Source organism: Gossypium hirsutum, chromosome D05 (assembly GCF_007990345.1).
Source record: "Gossypium hirsutum isolate 1008001.06 chromosome D05, Gossypium_hirsutum_v2.1, whole genome shotgun sequence".
NCBI classification, from domain to species: Eukaryota; Viridiplantae; Streptophyta; class Magnoliopsida; order Malvales; family Malvaceae; genus Gossypium; species Gossypium hirsutum.
In genome coordinates this window covers 37,520,099-37,537,597 of record NC_053441.1, presented here as the reverse complement: position 1 = coordinate 37,537,597, position 17,499 = coordinate 37,520,099, and the positions used below count along the sequence as shown (strand labels likewise).

The following is a 17,499-nucleotide window of genomic DNA, read 5'->3' as shown; positions in this document are numbered from 1 at the left end:
ATGAAAAAGGTAAAAATTTAATATAAATATACAATTAAATATTTTTATTATAAAAATCTGAAATTATAAAAAATTATTTTATATAATTTTTTTCCTCAAATTATAAAATAATAAAATATGTTATGCATACTATTTATAAAGTTTTTATTGAATTGGTGTGACTTATTGACCGAATTTTAACTCAATTAGGAAAATTACTTTAATGTCTATTCGCATTTAAAATAAATTATAATATTCGAGAGTATTTTATTCTTTTTTTTAAAGTAATAAAAATATGTATATGATAATATTTGAACTCATGTCAATTGAGTTAGAAAACCCTTAAATTTACTACTCAATCAAAATTTCATTTTAATATTCTTATACATTTTTGTTTTATTATTGACACGTTATAGCCTCCATCAATTGCATATATTTCTATATATTACTTTATTTATTTTATTTTATTTTTAAACACACATTTGTATTATTTTTTTTATAATGTAACAAAAGATTGAATGGGTTACCAAGTAGCAAATAATCCCACACTAATACGAAACAAAACAAAAAAAAGGGTACAATTATAGACCCTAAGAAATAAAGTACACAAATATAAAATTCATTTAGTTGATGGGAATTACATATATAAAACTTAAATTACTTTCCTTTTAATGACACCAAATGAGTAACCATGGCTAAACCCTGAAAGACCAAACCTTGTTGCAGGGTTTGCACAGCCAAGTTCATGCATTTGATCCCTGGGTTGTACAATGTGGTGGTTTCTTGCTTAGATCATATGGTGATGCAGTCATAATCCTACAAACAGAGCACCAACCAGATAATTAGGCTTTAATTCGAGCATGAGATCCGAACTTGAGCTTTAAACCTATCATCCAACTCTGGTACAAGTGTCTAATATGAATATGTTCAAACTTTTTCTAAGTTTTCCATGTATTTAAAGAATCATGTTCATATATGTTGTACAAGAGTACTCTAATACATATAGAACATGAGTACTTTAAAAAAGAGTAGAATTCATGCCTCAGCTATCAAACTTGCAATAAACACCAGAGGATTAATATATTTACATCTCATAATCTTGTGACTTTAGGGTTTCTACTAAAATACCATTAAGCTGCCAATAACTGTTCCTTGTATAAAAACTAACCTTTCCTTGCGCTTCTCCAAAAACCAAGCCAAGGATGCTTTGCGAGCCTGGGGCACTGCAAGCAAATGATTCTGCGTTATTTACCAATAGCTTTCAGTGGTGAGTAAGTTCCGAAGAGTGAATTTAGCTTAACCAAAATGCATACCAGAAGGCATCATGCTGGTTGGGGTAACAGGTCCCATGGTATTTGCCAATTTAGGAGACTCCACTAGGCTAATAGGGGTTGTCAGACTTCCTGTGGTCTTGCATACGGTCTTTTCATCAGTACTAGTGGATCCACTCCTGGATTGAACACCAGTGTGAGATGAAACAGATAAAGGGCTTGGGATACCAGAACAAAGTTCTGCATTCGTGAAATGATTCGTGGGAAGAGTTTCGAATTGAAGTGGTTTTGAAATTGGTGCCTGGACTTGGACATTTGGATGTGCCACATTAGAAGTCAAGGAAGATCCATTCCCAGCAAGTAACATGATAGCCTGAGCCTGGATAAGATGCAAAAGAAAATGTAACTTTCTAAGCTTTCCATTAACCAGTAGATACCAGAACGTGAAAGAGATTCACCTTCTCGGGGGTGATATCATCATAAACATTCACGGTACCAGCATAAAAGATAGTCAATTGAACAGGTGATCTGGAGTCCCCAAGGCCCCTGACACTTTTCCTAATAAGGATGGCAAAAATACGACCAAAGTTCAGTAACCTGTTGTCAACCTTTTCGATAAAAGCAACTCTACTCGAGCTTAAAATCATCAAACTTACCGTGGTTCGATGCTTCCACCAAAGGAACCGAGGGTGGGAAGAACCGAATGCGGCGGAGTCGTAACTGGAATTCCTCCAAGCAATTGTGATTTCATAGCAGTAGTAGTGAAATGACTATTCATAAATGGGTTGGTAGTTGAAACGGGAACTGATTGGTTCGAGACCGGAAACATTTTCATGTCATAAGGCCGTTGAACATGATGTACATCATGCTGAACAGAAGAAGCAGCTGTGAATGGGAAATGATTGCCTACTCGTTGCCTGTTGTGATTGAAGGATTTCTAGATGGTGAAGACCAACATGGGAAGAGAGAAAGCAATACCAGTTTAGTATTCACACACAGTAGGAGACATTCTCAATCAATAAATACTAAAAACATGTACATCCGTGTTTCAAGTGTCGTATCTCTATAATCATGTCTTATACAAATACTTAATATTTAAAAAGGTTCAGAAAAAGTTGATATCTCTGTATCTATGCCTAAAGTAGGAGCAAGGGAAATGAAAGCAAACCTGAAGTTCAGCAGCATCTGGTGGTGAGATATGCATGAAAGTAGAGGATACTATTGAATCATATCCCATTCTTTTAGCGTTATCTCCTTGAGCAAAATCAAAACTCATCTGCTGTGGTGGAACAGCTGAAGAAACCTTGTTTGAAATTGGCCATTGAATCCCCAAGCTTTTGGTAAAACCTATCAAATCCCAAACAAAACAACGCCATTACTAAAACTGGAATCTTTAACATAGTTATCCAAAGAAAGGAAGTTTCTTAAACTAAATGGAGAGTTGATTGAAGAAAAAAGAAGAAAGGTTTAAAGAGGCAAAAAGGGGAGAAAATACACACCAATTTCTTCAACTTCTTCTTTAACCAAAGGGAAGGATTGTTTTGAGTTCAAACCCAGAAAATCTCTCTCCATTTCTTTTCCTTTCAATTTATTCTTAATCAAATCAAAATTTGAAGCGAAACCCACCTTAGAAACCATAAACAAGAGGATTTCACTTTCTTAAATCCCTTTTTTTTTTTCCCTTTTTTCTTTTTCTTTATTATTGTCCACCAAAGAATGAAAATAACCGAAGGCAAAGCGAAAGGCCAGAGCTTTTATGCGCAAGTTGCAACCACAGAAAAATAAACAGAGGCGAGCAGGCAGTGATAGTGTTCTTTTTCTTTTTTAAATCTCTTTTTCCTAACACGCGGGAGTTTTATAAGATAGGATTTTTACAGCGGCGTGACGTATGTTGTACGGCATTCATTTTCTGTGTTCTTTTACTTTTTACCTTTTTTACCCTACCCTATCATTGATTGACTCATCAAAATAAATATTACTTATATTAAAATATGTGCAAAAATAATACTCTACTAAACCTAAAATTAACTGCTTCAAATATTACTCCACTTCTCTACTAAATATAAACAGAATTTGACAAATTAATTTATTAAGAAGAGAGATATACTTACACCGATATAAAATTAAAGTAGTTTTACATATTCCTATTTAGTTTTGTATAACTGTAATATTTCATATTCTATTCTTATAAATTATGCTTATTAAATTTGATGCAAATTTTTAAAAAATTTAAATCATTCAATAAATATTAATATATATTATTTTAAATTGATATGATAGAGATATCACATCAATTTGAAGGGTTAATTACAAAATTGGTCAATTTCTAAATGAACATGGGTGCCATTATACTGTCTAGCAACACCACCCAACTCTGTCACCAATCATCATCTATTTATGTAGTTGGAAAAAAATAATTTTTTTAAATGCTAATGCGTGAAAAATTGGTGGCACCGGTAAATATTTATAAAAAATATTCATATTTTCTCCCAAATATAGTAGAAATGATATACAGGATAAAAATAATATTTTTTTGATGTCGCTTAACACATTAGTAACATCAAAGTCTTTTTTCAAAACAAAAAAAAAAGTCACGAGCAAGTAAAAAAAGTTGAAGAGAGAGAGAGAGAAAAAGAAAGCTGAAAAAAATGGCTTAGAGGGTAAGCCAATGACCTATTAGTCACGTCGGACGGTAGGGTGTCAACCTGGTGCCACTTGACAGGCTAACACTCTGCCGTTCAACATGACCAATCAATCACGAGCTCACCCCCCAAACTATTTTTTTTCTTTTATTTCTTTCTCTTCTTTTATTTATATAAATAGGTCCCCCTCCCTCAATTGAAATTTCAAAAGTAAAGAAAATAAATTTATTATTATTATTGTAGTTGGCTATTTTGAGTTGAAATTTTGGGAGGAAAAATTGCGATAGTTTTAAGGTATGTTTTTATTATTTGTAATAATAATTTATATATTATATATATGTTTATAGTTTAATCTATTGTTAATCTTTAGATTTAATATTTAAGATTATATTTTTGTTTGTAAAAAAGTTGTTTGTGATGGAGTTTTAAGGATAGATTATGATAGTTTTAATGCATGTTTTGCATATTATATGTTGATATTTTATTTTTAATATTTAGATTTAATGTTTAAGATTATATTTTAGTTTGAAAAAAAAATGTTTGTATTGGAGTTTTTGGGAGAAAAAAAGAGTTGGTTTGTGTTGGAGGTTTTTTTTATTGTTTTTTTTTATTTTTTATGCTTATACTTTATATTTTACTAGATTAGTTATGTTTATATATTTTTTAATGAAGATACTTAAATTTCAGTTGCAAACTTCCCTGTTAAGGTAATTTATTTTAATAATTTTTTTGTTTAGTTGGAGATTAATATTATTATGTGAAAATTTTATTTAAATAAAAATTCTAAAATCACTTATGAAAATGAGTTTTGCTAAATATTATTAAGTGGAAGCGATATTGTTTATTCAATTTTGTTTGTGTAGATATTGAGATGGGTTCATTAATTGGAGCAATTGATCACATTGCTATGATGGTTAATGTACTGGCAAAAAAATTTTCTACTTGCTATTCATGAGTATTTTATAAATTTGTACATCATTATTTTTCTAATTGACATATTTAACTAATATGGTAATTTGTTATGGACAGGGTGAGTATCGCATCTAGAGAGCGCGTGTCCATGGTCCGAGCTACTGCCCAGATGAACGTATTTCCCCTATTTAGATGCAGCGGGATTTGGAACAACGACATTGATTAGGATGTTTAAGCTTAAGGTTGACTTGATATCTGCCTTGGTTGAGAGGTGGTGCCCAGAGACCCACACGTTTCATTTATCGTGTGGGGAGTACACCATCACCTTAGATGATGTTACATTGCAACTCGGTCTCCTAGTTGATGGTGTTGCGGTTACGGGTTTAAGGAAAGGGATCGAACCTGTGTCACTTTGCCATCAGTTGCTTGGACGATCATTGGGTGATGGTGCTGCTAAGTTTACCAGTTTAAAAATTTTCTAGTTAAAGCAAAATTTTGAAACTTTACCGAGTAGCCTCTCTAAGTGGAAGAAGATGCGCACTGCTCAGGCGTATATACTGAAGCTAATAAAAGGTATTCATGCTGGACAATATAATAAAGTCCACTTGATATACTTGCCTTTGTTGGGTGATTTTCAAGTTGTCCGTTTGTACAGTTGGGGTTCAGTAGTATTATCAATGTTGTACCGTGAGCTTTTATGGGTGACAAAGCACGGTACACAAGATATAGACAAGTGCCTACTATTGCTGTAGTCCTGGGCGTTGTAGAGGATGCCATTTTTGGCATTATTGAGTCACCAACAATATGTTTTTCTACTTGTAAATAGGTTAAAAAAAATTAAAACATCGATAAAATGAAAATTTTATCTAACAAGTTTTTTTTTTCAGATGGTGTACTTGTCCAGAAATTGAGAAGTCTAAACCCTAGTTGTGTACAGACAAATGATTAAGGCATACACTGAGGAGGAGGTAATTTTTTTCAAAATAAAACTATATTCATGTCATGTAATTATTTTAGTTATGTTATTTTACTCATGTCACTATAATTATGATACTAATTGTGCAGTTCGTATGGATGTTATATGTTGCATTAGATGTTGCAGGTGTAATTCCTTATTTAGCTTACCACCATTCATACGTGTGGTGCATTAACGCACCCGTGTTGAATTTTTCAACCGTTAAGTGGTACAATGATAATCAATTTCTACGACAACTCAAGAGCAAGCAAGATGTTTTGGATGTTCCATTCAACTTTGATAATGTCCACGAAATTAATAAGAAGGAAAAAAATACAAATAATTGGGCATTAGAGTATAAAAATGTATTGTAATGTGGAACTCCTGGATGGATATGAGGCCTCGATTGGACTTTTGTATGGGGGGTTTCACGCCCTCGGTTCACTACCAACGTTGGTATATGAAAAATGGGTTGTCGTATTTGTTTAGTGGCCAGTTGATGGTAGTCTTTAGATACATGTACCGATGAGAACATCAGCAATGTGGACTGAGTCAATCTCATCCTTGCCAAAAATATCTTCCTCCTGCTCCCGAGTCAGAGTCTGAGCCAAAACCTACAAGGACAAACACAATCGGAAAGTAGTTCTTATCATTCGGAATTGTACAATGATTGTTTTATGCCAGAGTTCCAAGGCTACACCTATCATTCAGAGATGCTCAATTCCAGTTTTGATTACCAATAACCAAGATCATCAATGATGGTTGATATGTTTAACTCTGCACCGTAGTACTCCACACCTCCTAGTCAAACCTTAGAGACATATAATTTTTTGAGTTACTTTGATACACCCCAAGGTTTGTCGATGGGTGATGGGAATGTAGGTTTGGGTGAGGAAAACATTGAGCTTCCAATTGACTGTTGCGAACAACCCAAACATTAACAAAGCATAGGGATAATCATCAAGGATTGATAGGGTCAAGTTTTTGGTTCAAAAACAATTGTAAACTCCCACATAATTATGAGATTCACAATGGAGGCCTTTGTATGTCTTCAAGTACTGGGTATTGGGCTAGACCTCGGGCTATAGGAGGTGTTTTTGGAATGTGATGCCTTATGATGATTAAAAAACCGAATTCATATAGTTAAGATGGATCGGTTATAGGAGTCTTCATTCATGATACAAATTGAAAGCTGCAGGGTTCAAAAGATATCTATTTGGGTATGTGCCTAAAGAGGGAAATAGAGTGGCTCAGTTACTAACAAAAGAGGGTTTTAGGAGAGATGAGAGCACTTATCTGAGTGGGGCTGTGTCGGACTTCGCAGAGAATGAGATGGAGAAAGATCTATAAGCTCAGTTGATGGGAAAAGATGAGAGGGACAATGGGGGTCTTCTTTGATGTTTTCACTTTGACGTTTACAAAGATTCAATTTTCCCCTTCATTTAAAAAAAATTATTTTTGTAATTATTTACGGGAACAAATATTTTTTGAGAAACAAAAATAATTAATAAATTGTTTAAATTAAAAAATTGTAATTCAAAAATTTTCTTTCCATATATTTTTAATTAACTCATGAAATTTTGTTAATGTAATTGTTTGAATTAATGTAATTGAGAGCAAATATTTTTCTTATCATGATTTCAACTTCTTACCGTATATGAATTTAATGTATATTGTTTCAATTTTGTAATAAAGGCAAGCTTGCCTATAATTGTGGGTCATCATGACAAAAATATAGAAACAAATTTAATTCAATCTCTGAAAATGATTAAAATACATTTGAACATCGGATACATAAATTTATATTTGCCTCAACTGTAATGATTGTCTATGATGGAAGTTTCAATGATGAAACTTGTTTCAACCGCGGCTAACCGTTCTACATGGACCGTAATGTTTGAGTTCGCCTTTCTCCCTTAAGTTAATGTCATTTCGAATCATGCAGTCGACCTTTGGGTATTACATAGCCCTGGGTTTGGGCAAATCGAATGTAGGTGGAGGCACTTCTCATGTCGAAATATCCCTAAAGGTAGGGAACTTATTTTCCCAAATACGTAACGTGCATTCCAGTGTGTACACCTCATCGATGTATTGGTCATAATAGATATTGACCCATGCATATATTACAACGACATGTGAACATGGGTATTGAAAAGTCTGAAACCTCCCACAGTTGTATCGTCTATTTCGAAGATCGACTATATAAGACGTAACCAAGAAACTCGCTCGATGGTTGATGGACTCTATCACCTGGAAAGTTTTCAAGTGTTGTAACCTCGCACTCTGTGTGTTGATTGCCATCGCCTTCCTAACCTCTTCACAGTGAACATATCCCGCATCAATCTACTTTGCTTGTTTCTCCCTTATTTTTGGCATTAAGGTTGCTAGCCTACATAATGTAGTTAAGAAAACAACTGAAATGGGTAGATGTTGTGTGCGCTTTAAGATGTCATTAACAGACTCTACGAGGTTGGTGGTCATATGTCTATAATGTGACTTGTCATCGAAACATTGAGCCTATTGGTATGGCTCCATGCTACGGAACCACTGGTGTATATCATGATTCATTTCAACCTAAAGTCCCATCATCCTCTGCCTGAAACGATGTTATTCCAGCTCGTACCCTATGTACGTATTTCCATAGGACATGTTATCATTCTTTTTAGTTTCTAAATGTATTCAAAAGATAAAAAAGTATGACTATTGAATTACCCATGTTCACAACTTTTTTACACCAATCTACATTTTTGAATTCCTTGTAAAAGTTAACTGCAATGTGACAGATGCAGTAGACAGATCTCTACGAAACATTAAAACACCTAATCGCCATAATAAGCCCAATTTCTATGAATTTACATGTATTTCCCATAAAATCAAGTTTCATCAACCTACACAAGCGGTTCACAATGAGGAACAACCCCAACACATGTATCGAATGTCTAGAACAAGATGTGGAAAATTCTTTTCTTCAGACCTAGTTGGTCATCTGATCTGTAAGTAGGAAGTGTCTGCAAGTCAACCACAATCCCTGGCGCATACTCTTGTATTACATCTAACCACCTTTGCAGTTCATTATATAACACATTCCAATCTTTGTAAAACTGTACCATTGCCATTTGTTTAGCCCACCATGCTTTCTTGTATGACACTCTGTACTGAAATCAAGATTGCATGTTGGCAATTAAGACCGATAGAAGAATAGTGGGTATGTCTTTCACCAGTGACATAATGTAGTTACAAATTGCTTTCGCATCAAGTTTTCGACTGTCTTGCGTCATTCGTGCAATAGTACATGCATAAGGCCCTACATATTTTTAAATCTCTTGCAGTTGCAGCCTCTACATCAATATTGCTCGTATCCGTCAATTGCAACCTTCTGTGGACCTCTAACATTCCCTAATATATAATGTTGATTAAGATACAACGACTTTATAGTCCACTGACACTTTCATGCTATACTTCTTGATGGCAAATACACATTCCTCCTTGTTTATGAATCGTTGACCTACAACCAACTCTTCTTATTGGGAATTTGGTGCCAACCTGTGAGAAGGTATTATATCTGGGTATTTGCGAAACCAGATGCATGCACAACATTGAGATCTACACTCAACATGTAGGGTGAAGGATCATTCCGTATAATAATGACACTAGTTAGGTTCCCAATCGAAAGGGGCATATACACTATCATCATCACTTATGCCTTCCTCGTCAATATCATCCAATACCTCATTGAGATCGAGGTCACTAAAATCTTCACAATGGTGATACAGAACCACAATCATTATCGGGTCTTTCCTCACCACCTACATCGATACCAATCACCAATTGATGTATCTATAAACGAGGACCCGGATTAAGGCTGTTATACATAATTAGAGCATTGTGAGGATTGTCGTCCCATGTTTGTGTCACACCATAATTGCATGGTTCTACCCATCTAACATTCAGACCAAAGTCAAACTTGTGTATAGAAGATTCAGCAGAGGCTCTTAGAACCTCTATAAGCGGGTCTTCAACTCCACATTATTGATTTAATAGAGTGACATTTTGAACGATCTCAACATCCGCTAACTCAGCGAACAATTCTGCTGGTTCAACTTTCCCAAGTGAACAATACAGTGCGATCATAGTCTACACGTCATCATCCTTTACAAGTTCCACCTTCATATATTTTCACGGATTTAACAAAATTGGAAATTTATAAAATAGTTTGGACATTCTCCTCCCACAACATCGAGCACTTTTTGCACTAATCTTTTGTTTCATTTCATCAAGTTTTACACTCTTGTCAAACCTTATTCTTATTTGATGGCACAATTCAAATATACAACCAACTACTGTTTGGAAAATTACCCCATTGAAATGGATATATATGAAGAATTAAATGGATGTATACGAAGAATTAGTTATTCATCTTTGATTCTAAATCTGTAAAATAAATTAAAAATTAAAAATATTAGTTCCTACTAAAACAATTGATACTATTTTAAAGCAACAAAAAATAGTTTTTATCAAACAATATAACTTGTATTTCATACTATTAATTATTAATATATAGTCACATAATCATACATAATAGTAAAATAAATTTTAAAAATATAAAAAAAATTACAAACTAACCTTATCAATTCAAACATGATTTCCAAGGTAAAAGAACACTAAATTCTCAATGGAAAAAAAATATTGTTTCTAACAACCCTTTTTTCCTCTCCCATTTTGTTTGTTTGAAACCATAAACAATTAAAATTTGATTTTTGGCCCGAGGAGCGATATATATAGGATATTGGTGCCGTCACACTGACATGCGACACTCATTAAAAAATATTTTTTTCTCAAAACAATCAATTTTTTATAGATTTCAAACCGATGTCGCTTGACTACTTGGCAGCACCACCTTACATCACATTTTTTTTTAATTCTGTTTCAGCCTTTTTCTAAACGACATTGAAAAAAAACCCCACCAATGCTATCAATGTGTTAGGCGACACCCATTAAAAAATATTTTCTTTTTTTCTTAAAATAATCAAATATTTTAGATTCCAAACCAGTGCCGCCTAACTACTTGGTGACACCTTACATCACTCTTTCTAATTTTGTTTCAGCCTATTTTTTTTTGTGAGCCATATTTTTTTTAAAATAAAAAATATTTTCCTCCATATTTGTATATGGGTTGTTTTTTGTTTTAAAAAAATCATATTTCTGTCGGTGTTGCCTGACTACTTGGTGGCACCAGTTTAAAAAATATTTTCTCTTCTTCAACGAGATTGATGGAAACAAGGGTGATGTAGCTTGATAGCGTGGCGACACCCATGTTTAGTGTAGAAAACACTCTATTTTCATAAATAATTAGGGTGCATTTTTTTTGTATTATTGTTATAAAAAAAACTCCAGTTTGAGAATTTACATGCACCACAAGTATAATTATATTACTAAATTCAAAGGTTAATTGTTGAAGTATTAATTGTACAAAACTATATGAATGGGGGTTTTACAGTGGTGTAAGTGGATTCCTCCCCATTTATTAAATACTAATTAATAATACATACTTTAATCAAATAAGAAATATTTTTGCTAATATGAGTTCTTAAAAGGCATAATGATAAATTTAGCCCTCAACATTTACATCTTTGATCAATTTGACTTCTTTTTTTTTAGCTAAATTTAGCCTGTATCCTTTCAAAAAGAGTCAAATCATTTTTTTTTATAAAAGAACGTTGACTAAAACATTATTTTTTTAACTATGTTGGTGTAGTAATCTGTGTGACAGTCTACATGTACTTCATGTTGAAATAATACTATTTGTACTATATATCACGTTAACAAATAATTTAAAAATCATAAAAATATTTAAAAAATAACATAATTAAAAATAAAAAGTTCATAAAAATTAAAAAAAAATGAAGTAAGTGGAGTGTCAAATAAATTTAACATGGAGTACATGAGTTTATAAAAATTCATGTTTAAAAATTTAATGTTTTAATTACTATTTTTGTTAAAAAAGAGGTCGATTCTTTTTAAAAAGTTGATGGCCAAATATGAATCCTTCTAAAAGATTGCAGATCAAATTTAGCTAAAAAAAATAAGGATCAAACTGACATAGGAAATAAATATCAAGGATTAAATTTATCAGTACGCCTTATTAAAAATTAGTTAACTATTATTTATAAATTATAATAATGTTATAGCAAATACAAATTTTATTATTCTAATTTAAACGAAGATATTGAAATTAAAAGGGCCCCCAATTTTATAAAACTTTTCAATTAATTGGGTACTAAAAATGTTATAACATATGTATGGAAATCACATATTTAAAATACATATGCATATTTAAAAATAATATATAATGTATGATGAAATGTATGGTTTGAAAGTAATTAATTATAATAACACATTAAATATGTATTATATTAAAATTAAAAAAAGAGATTAAATTATGAGTAAAACGATATTTAAACATATAAATACATAAGAAAAACAATACTAAATGCAATATAATTGTTTATCATGGTTTTGTCATCAGCTGTGAGTTAATGTCGAGTTGACTTATGACATCAACTCAGTTAGTAACATTATTAATATACAACTGGTAGAGATAATAAATGTATACTTTTTAAAGAAAATATTAAAATAAAATTTTGGTTAAGTAATAAATTTAAAGTTTTATTAATTCAATTGATATAGTTTCAAATCTCATTATATATATATTTATTAGTTTTTGTTAAAATAATATTGTTATAATTTTGGAACCGAATTGATACGTGTAACACTAATTCAATGACAATTAATTTGGTCATAAAAAATAATTAAAGATGTTTAAAATGGGCAACACATGATATAATTGCAAAAAGTAGTGAATCTGGAGCATGAGGAGACCAAATATCCGTTCACGTGGAAATCTTAAAGATCTACACTTGTAGTACCACACCAACAAGTGGTGTCCGGGAATTTAAAGCCTTAGCACACGTGTTAGGACGTCTTTTCCGGTTATCTCCGGTGATTTTCGTCATACAATTAATTTAAATATGTATTCCACCACTGCATATTTAAATCATTCTATCAAATTATTTGGGAGTATTGTAAAGAAATACATATATAACAGTTTGACGTGTTATATAACTGGAATTTTATTTATTCACTATTTTAATTTCGTGTAGAAGAAATGTGAGGATGCAGTATACGCGTAGAATTTTATAATCTGATTATTATTAACGGGATGGACAACAGCATGTGCTGAGGGACCCTATCAATATTAAAATTCAATTTGTTTCTCTTTCTTCTTTATTGTTGTCCACTTCAAGTTGACCAAACACTTATCCTAGTTCGGCATCTCTACTTTATTAAAAAAAAAAAGGGAATTATAAACGTGATTAAAAATGATTATATATTTTATTCGGGCATGTGATACCTTATTATTTTTTGTTTTGGTGAAAATTTCAAAACCATCATGTGGTGATTTCTTATGGTAGTGCAATAAATATAGTAAACAAATATTCCCTCTCCTTGTTGATTTGAAGCAAGGGCATGTATTCTGAAACCCCAAAAATGAGATATACGTATTTATTTGATATTTAACTTTTGGGATTCTCTTATTTGGTTACTCTGCAAGACATGATAAAAAGAACGTGTTGGCCACCAACAACAAGCTCATTTATTGACCTGTTTTGGGAAATATATTTTCTGGAAATTCGTCTTTTATCTTTTCAACTCTCATAATTAAAAACCTTTATGTCTTGATCTAATTTATTTTAAAATTTAAATTTGAATTTTCCAAGTGCAATCTATTTTGTCTACACCTAACATTTTATCCATAATATGGTCACTAATTAATGATTGCTCTTTTTCCATTTCTTGAATCTCAATGGTGGAGAAAGAAAGTAAGCAATCACATTCCCCCTAATAGAAATTTGAGAAATTCTTTTTATCTATTCACCCATGTACTATAAGTTCAAAAGTGATTTAGCTTCTCTCAACCCATTTTAGTCCACCTACAATGCTACAACTACAACTTGAACTTATAAGATTATTTTTTCATGTAACATTAAATCAGTTTTTTTCTCTCCTCTCCTCTCCTCAACTCAACCTTCTCGCTTTCCCCCAATTTCATCCCTAATTTGAGTAATTTCATGAATTCTATCCGCCATCTCTTTTGCTCTCTTCATCCGTATTCTTGCATACCTTCTAGAGGTGTCCATGGGCCGGCCCGGCACGAAATATGGGCCTAAAATTTTGTCCAGGCCCGGTCCAGAAAAAATTTCTAAGCCCAAGCCCAGCCCGCCCGACCCATTTTTAATAAACACCAAAAAGTTATTTTAAAAATAAAAAAAATAAAAAAAAAGTATTTTAAAAATATTTTAAAATTAAAAAAATTAAAAAATATATATATTTATTATATTCAGGTCGGTCGGGCCGGGCCCAGGCTAAAAAAATGGTGTCCGAGCCTAAACTCATATTTCGAGCCTATATTTTTACCCGAACCCTCCTATATTTCGGGCTAGCCGTCGAACCAGGTGGACACCTCTAAATTACCTTCAACTCTTAGCTATCTAGTCTTAACTACTCTCACTAACACCAACGCTTTGCCATAATACTCACTTGGGAGACTTTGCTTGATAGGGTCTCTAACATGATGCTGAAAAAAGTTTTAAATTTTTTACACTTTACTTTCTTCCATTGAAGAGTAATACTCAAAATCTCACATTTTTCAATAATATTAGTTTCTATTTTTTCTTTATTAGAAAGTTGCCATGGTAAGATTCCTTTTTTTTTAAAAAAAATTGTAATTTATATTTTATAATTGATAGTGATAACAATTAGCAGATGGATTTAATGAAAGAAAAGTACTCTTGTTTTTTTCTTTCTATTTCTCAATTTGTCTTTAAAATTTGAAGTTATAAACATTTTCCTTAAATATTTATGAGTTTCTTGCAAAAAAAAAATCAACATCTCATATCAGAATCAACTTTTGAAACTTGTTATATCCCTCCATCAAGAAGACACGTTTTAGCATAAGAGGCATGATTGACAATCCATTGACCTCTTGAGTCTGGCCACCCGTCCCACTTCAAATAGAACCTACCACCCAGGCTTAAAGGAGAACACTATCCTAATGTGAACATAGTTCCAAGTCAATAAGGAGTTTATTTTGGTTTGACTACCTCATACTGATAAAATCTGATAATATGTGCCTATGATTATCCATTGTGCATTTAACGGGATTAAACGTTTATCTAGCCAAGGTTATACCAATAAACAAGGAGACTTTTATCATTTCTATCCATTTCTGTTCATTTGATTCAACATGCAATTCATTTTTGGTTTCAGCAAGATAGCAGAGGAACAAATTGGACATATGTATTTAGGGCTCAAATAATTTATAATTAAGTTCTAACTTTTCCCCTATTAATTATAAACTCATTCAACATGAAGTTATTCCATTATAGTATCGTGACTGAGCTCTCCCTAATAACATACCATTACGAAAGCTACTTGATCAATGCTCGTTCAATGACCTTATCATAAGTGTGTTATTCTCATAGGACACCCTTAATCTCTTTTGCATAAATTCGTTCTCTCAATATGATCTTATTTTATCTCATGGTTACCATTATATCTTCCTTCATGAAAGTCAATTATTATCAAATAGTAATCAAGTCATTTATCAAAAAGACAAATGACCCGTGGCCACGTTTACTTTTCATCTGTCATGTAATACCAATGATAGGATATCATTTACCCATTTATTGGACTATGAATTCCACTATTGTAAATGATGCTACATACTGCAAAAGTTGTATACCCAATGCACCAACTTTCGATTCCTTATCTATTCGAACTCAGGCTTTTACTTACATCAAACTATACGAGCCATGCATACATAGTCCATCATCCACTCAGGATTAAGGTATGCCACACTATGAATGTCAAAAGTGAATAAATCCATAAACAGATTCATAATCTATTTTACTTGGGTCCTACCCGATTAACTGTTAGTCTAGTCAGTCACATTTGTCTCTATCTTTTGGAGTCATCCGCTCTGATGCCCTAGTGTCATGGGTTGCGCATGGGAGCACCCAACCATGGCAAACTTGTGCGATCCATCGTATTTGAAGGAGGTCATTTGGCCCAACCAAACTGGCCCGTTGCCTGGAGAGATTAAAAGCTCATCCCAAGAGCCTGGTAAATATGGGAAGTGATCCAAGAAGATATGATTATGTAATCGTAGAGTTCTAATTGTATACAGCTTTTAATTGTAGCCTTTGATGTACTTTGAGGCTCAACTATAAATAGAGACCTCTTTGCTCATTGTAATTCATTAAGTTATCAATAAGAATTTTGAGAGTATTCACTCAAACTTTTCTCTCAAGTGTTCTTGCTTTTCTGTGGCTTTCGTTCATCTTTCAACGTTCGTTCTTACTTCGTTCTTCTACTGTTCTTCGCAGGTGCCTTGAGAGAATTCTGTTGAATCTTTTATCATTGCAAGTTAGGCCGACTTAGGCGTTTTTGTTGTTGAATCCTTTATCATTGCGAGTTAGGCTGACTTAGGCATTTTTAAGCAAAGAAACTTCTTAAGGCCGCACAGATCGTGTGGGAAAACTCTAAGTCCGTGACAGTTGGTATCGGAGCTAAGGTTCGAAGCCACCATTGAAAGATGTCGAAAGAAGTTGCTGGGAACATTGAGGGAATAGAGACCCGTGGGAGGGCTAGGAAAGCTAGTCGCTCAAGGGACATATTTCCGTGGAGGATATCAAGGAGAGGATTAATGATGTCGATGATAGGCTCCATGATGGATTGCAGTCCATGCAGGAGCAGCTCAAAGTTTATGTGACGGATAATGTGAAACAGTTGACTGGTAGAGATGATGCCATTGAGGCTATGGTGGCGACCTTGAAAGGGGAGATTGCGGAGCTTAAGGGTGAACTCACAATCTACAAGGTTGCTTTGGGCAATGGTGGGTTAGCTACCGTCGCACCCAAGCCCAATATTGATGTTCCCAAGCCCAAGGAGTTCAAGGGAACAAGGTCTGTAAGATATGTGGATAAATTTTTGTGGGGAATCGAGCAATACTTCTGTGCCAAAGGCATCACGAAGGATGTCACTAAGGTAACTACTGCTACGATGTATTTATCCGACGTTGCTTTGTTGTGGTGGCGTCGTAGGTCCACTGATATGAGACGTGGTGGGACTGAAATTGGAACATGGGAGGAGTTTCGATTTGAGTTCAAAGCACAGTTTTACCCAGAGTATGCCGAGGATGAAGCTCGGGCAAAGTTGCGTCGGCTTGCGCAATAAGACACTGTGAGGGAGTATGTGCAGGAGTTTGGTGAACTTATGCTCCAAATCTCAGATATGGGGGAGAAAGAGGCATTTTTTTCTTTCATGGACGGATTAAAACCGTGGGCGAAGCAAGAGTTGCAACACCAAGGAGTTCAAGAACTCACCAAGGCGATGTCCATAGCAGAATCACTTGCTGAATTTGGTGGGAAGAAAGATAATCCCAATTCTTCTAAGCCCATATTTAATCAAAAGGGTAATAGTGGGGGAGATAAAGAAAGGCCCACTAGGAATGGCAATGGTAAGAAGCCTTGGGACAAGAAAAAGAGTGGGACTATAAGTTGCTTTCACTGTGATGGTCCACATATGATCAAGAACTACCCAAAGAAGGCCGCTCTCACGGCTATGGAAGTAAAAGGGGAGTCCGATGTGGAGGATAACAATATTGGTTCGATATTAGGGG

At 33.5% G+C, this 17,499-nt stretch overlaps 1 protein-coding gene across 3 annotated transcripts; it reads right to left on the bottom strand.

Annotated features, from left to right (window-relative positions):
- Positions 1–582: 582 nt before the first annotated feature.
- Positions 583–3,079, bottom strand: LOC107903950 (protein TIFY 6B). 3 transcript variants are annotated; one of them, XM_016830178.2, is made up of 7 exons: positions 2,750–3,079; positions 2,419–2,597; positions 1,907–2,187; positions 1,709–1,808; positions 1,293–1,629; positions 1,148–1,218; positions 583–795 (listed from the first exon to the last, which is right to left on the bottom strand). In XM_016830178.2, exons 1-7 carry the CDS (start codon positions 2,886–2,888, stop codon positions 772–774), a joined length of 1,131 nt encoding a protein of 376 aa, XP_016685667.1. In that variant the 5' UTR covers positions 2,889–3,079; the 3' UTR covers positions 583–771. The 3 variants fall into 3 exon arrangements, with proteins under 3 accessions (XP_016685667.1, XP_016685666.1, XP_016685668.1); XM_016830177.2 differs by having other exon boundaries at positions 1,148–1,202; XM_016830179.2 differs by having other exon boundaries at positions 1,148–1,202; positions 2,877–3,076.
- Positions 3,080–17,499: the final 14,420 nt, after the last annotated feature.